This window comes from Antrostomus carolinensis, unplaced genomic scaffold (assembly GCF_000700745.2).
Source record: "Antrostomus carolinensis isolate BGI_N321 unplaced genomic scaffold, ASM70074v2 scaffold30909, whole genome shotgun sequence".
NCBI classification, from domain to species: Eukaryota; Metazoa; Chordata; class Aves; order Caprimulgiformes; family Caprimulgidae; genus Antrostomus; species Antrostomus carolinensis.
The window spans coordinates 5996-8368 of NW_010336956.1; the positions used below are offsets into that span (position 1 = coordinate 5996).

Here is a 2373-nt window from a genome sequence, read left to right on the forward strand (position 1 = left end):
AATGCCCTAGAAGCTTCTGCAGGCCCCTCACCACTCCGCTGCCACAGGTCATCACTCCCTGAGACCATGAGGTCGGTCCTGCAGTTTGAGAAGCTGGTGACAAGTACTGGCTGTGCCAGACTGGGCTCTGATGGCTTTAGCAGCTCTCTCTGTTCTCTTGTTACTTCTCAGAAGCACGTAAGGGTCAGGTCTGCACAGTGTTTGCACTTCTTAGAGTCCTAAAGTCACTGAAGGACAATACTTATCAGGGTCAATGGAGGGATGCTGCAGGTCACGGCCTCGACCACAGGCAGCAAGAGGCACACAGCAGCTTTGGCTCCCACCTCCCAGGGGCTGCTGTTGCTCACAAGCAAGATCACAGCCTTGCTCCAGCTGGGAACATCGCTTTGAGGGAGTGCAGAAGGCACCAGCCAACCCATGTCAGTCACCTTAGTTACCCACCAGCTCTTACCTGATCCGGAACATCGTTAACCAGTAATTGAGGGCATTGAACAGGGCCCCGAGGATCCCACCTGCAAATGCAAAAGAGGAAAAGCTCAGCACACAGGTCCCAGGCTCTTCTACGGCTGCCCAAGGACACAAGGAACCCATGAAGCTCAGGGAGACATCAACAACCCACCCAGTGTCACCAGCAGCCCTGGGACACGTGGGCACAGTCCCTGCAGAGACAGCTGGGACCTGACACCAAGAGGAGCCCAGCACCAGCAGCAGGGTGGCCAGGGGCCAGTGTCACAGCCCTGGCACTGGGCAGGCGAGGGACAGGCCAACTCCATGGGGACAAGGGCAGCTCGTTTGAAAGCAAGAAGCTTCCCATGACTGACCCCACTCAGTGACTTTGCAGTACATGGATTAAAGGGTCTCACCTTTTGCTACAAGGGTGAGGGGCCAGGACCCAGCTCTCGCCCCCATATAAACCCCACAAGCAGCCTCTGCTCCAGTTTAATGGATTTCCCACCCTCCCCAGGAAACTGGATCCCAAAGCTTTTTAGACCCAGAGAGAGAAGAGAGGAAATTATTCAGACTAATCAAATTGAAAGAGCAGCACTGTCTTACCAACCACTCCCATAAAGATGAAGATAGGAATTTCCTGGATTGTGTATCCCATTTTCTGCAAGAAAGAAAGAGATTTCAGGTCCCCTTGCCCATCTGCAACCCCACAGCTGGGCACTGTCTGCTGGGAGAGCACCAGCTTGTGCTGGTGACCTGCTCCCAGAGCTGCCCCAAAGCCTCCCCTGGACACTCCACAGCCCCCAGACCCAGCAGCAGCTGCAGAAACACCTTCTACTGGGGTTGGTGGAGCTGGGATCTGGCCAGACCCCAGAGCCTGCTTGGGCAGAGCCTGCCTCAGCCTCCAGTGATGTGTTAAGACAGACTGGTAGCCCCAAGCTGCCATGGGCTGCTTCTGATCCCCCCAACAGAGCCCCACATGGGGAATACCTGTGCCATACCTCGTTATCAAACCTGCCGAAGTTGATGAGACCAGGGCTGGAGAGGTCCCAGGCATTGCCATGGTAAACACTCAGGACTGAGTTCAGAGTGAACGTAGAGATCATGGAGGCAAAGAACTGGAAGGAGATGCAGCCCAGAGTCACTGCCAGACACCTCCAGCCCCGCTCCCTCACCACGTGCCCCCTGCACTACCCTACTGAGGCCCCTGGATAGGGCTTGGTGTGGTGGGATAAGAGGTGACATTCCCTGTGGGAACACTCTGGGCAGCTCACACTGACCAGGGGCTCGCTGCTTTTGCCTCTCCCATTGCACTGGGGCACAGGCCAAGGCAGCTCTCTTTGGAAGGAGTTGTCAGCAAGATGGAGCTCAGCCAGGTCCAAATTCAGCCCCCAAGGACCAGAGCACAGAAGGGGAGCTGGGATGCTGGTCCCTGGCAGGGGTTACACATGGCTGCCTGGCTGGGGCAGGGACAGCAGGAGGCTCTGGGGGCCCTGGGGCTGTGGGGCACTGGGAAAGGCAATGCCTCACACTGGAGCTGGCAGCCCTCCATTTACTGCTCCTGCTTTCCAGCACTTACAATTCTCCACGTCAGAAACTGGTTCCAGAAGGAAGCCCCTTCCTCCAAGCTGAAGAGGACACCCCCTGCAAATGGAAGACATAAACACCTTCACAAGGGACACGTGCCACAGACCCTCGGCTCACAGCACCAGCTGAGGCACCCAAATTCATCCTAGCCCATGTGCCCCACACTGCCCCAGACCTCACAGGCTCCAGCAAAGGGGCCAGCAAGCCCAGTGATGTACTGATCACAGTGAAGCCCCTCCACTGCCCTCCTCTATCCCAGGGAGAAAACATTTGGGATCCAAGCCAGATGACCTCCCTCCTCTCCTCCCAAGACCTGTACGGTGTGGCAGGACAGCTTGG

The 2373-nt window shown here is 56.7% G+C and overlaps 1 protein-coding gene across 1 annotated transcript in view; it reads right to left on the reverse strand.

The window, feature by feature from the left end:
- The window catches only part of CLCN7 (Cl-/H+ antiporter 7), a gene marked incomplete at its 5' end in the record, with an annotated part of 18182 nt that overhangs the window by 5149 nt on the left and 10660 nt on the right, over nucleotides 1-2373 (reverse strand). The window contains 4 exon segments of the mRNA XM_029086756.1: nucleotides 452-512; nucleotides 1054-1108; nucleotides 1449-1565; nucleotides 2027-2091. Coding sequence (XP_028942589.1) covers nucleotides 452-512; nucleotides 1054-1108; nucleotides 1449-1565; nucleotides 2027-2091 — 298 coding nt within the window.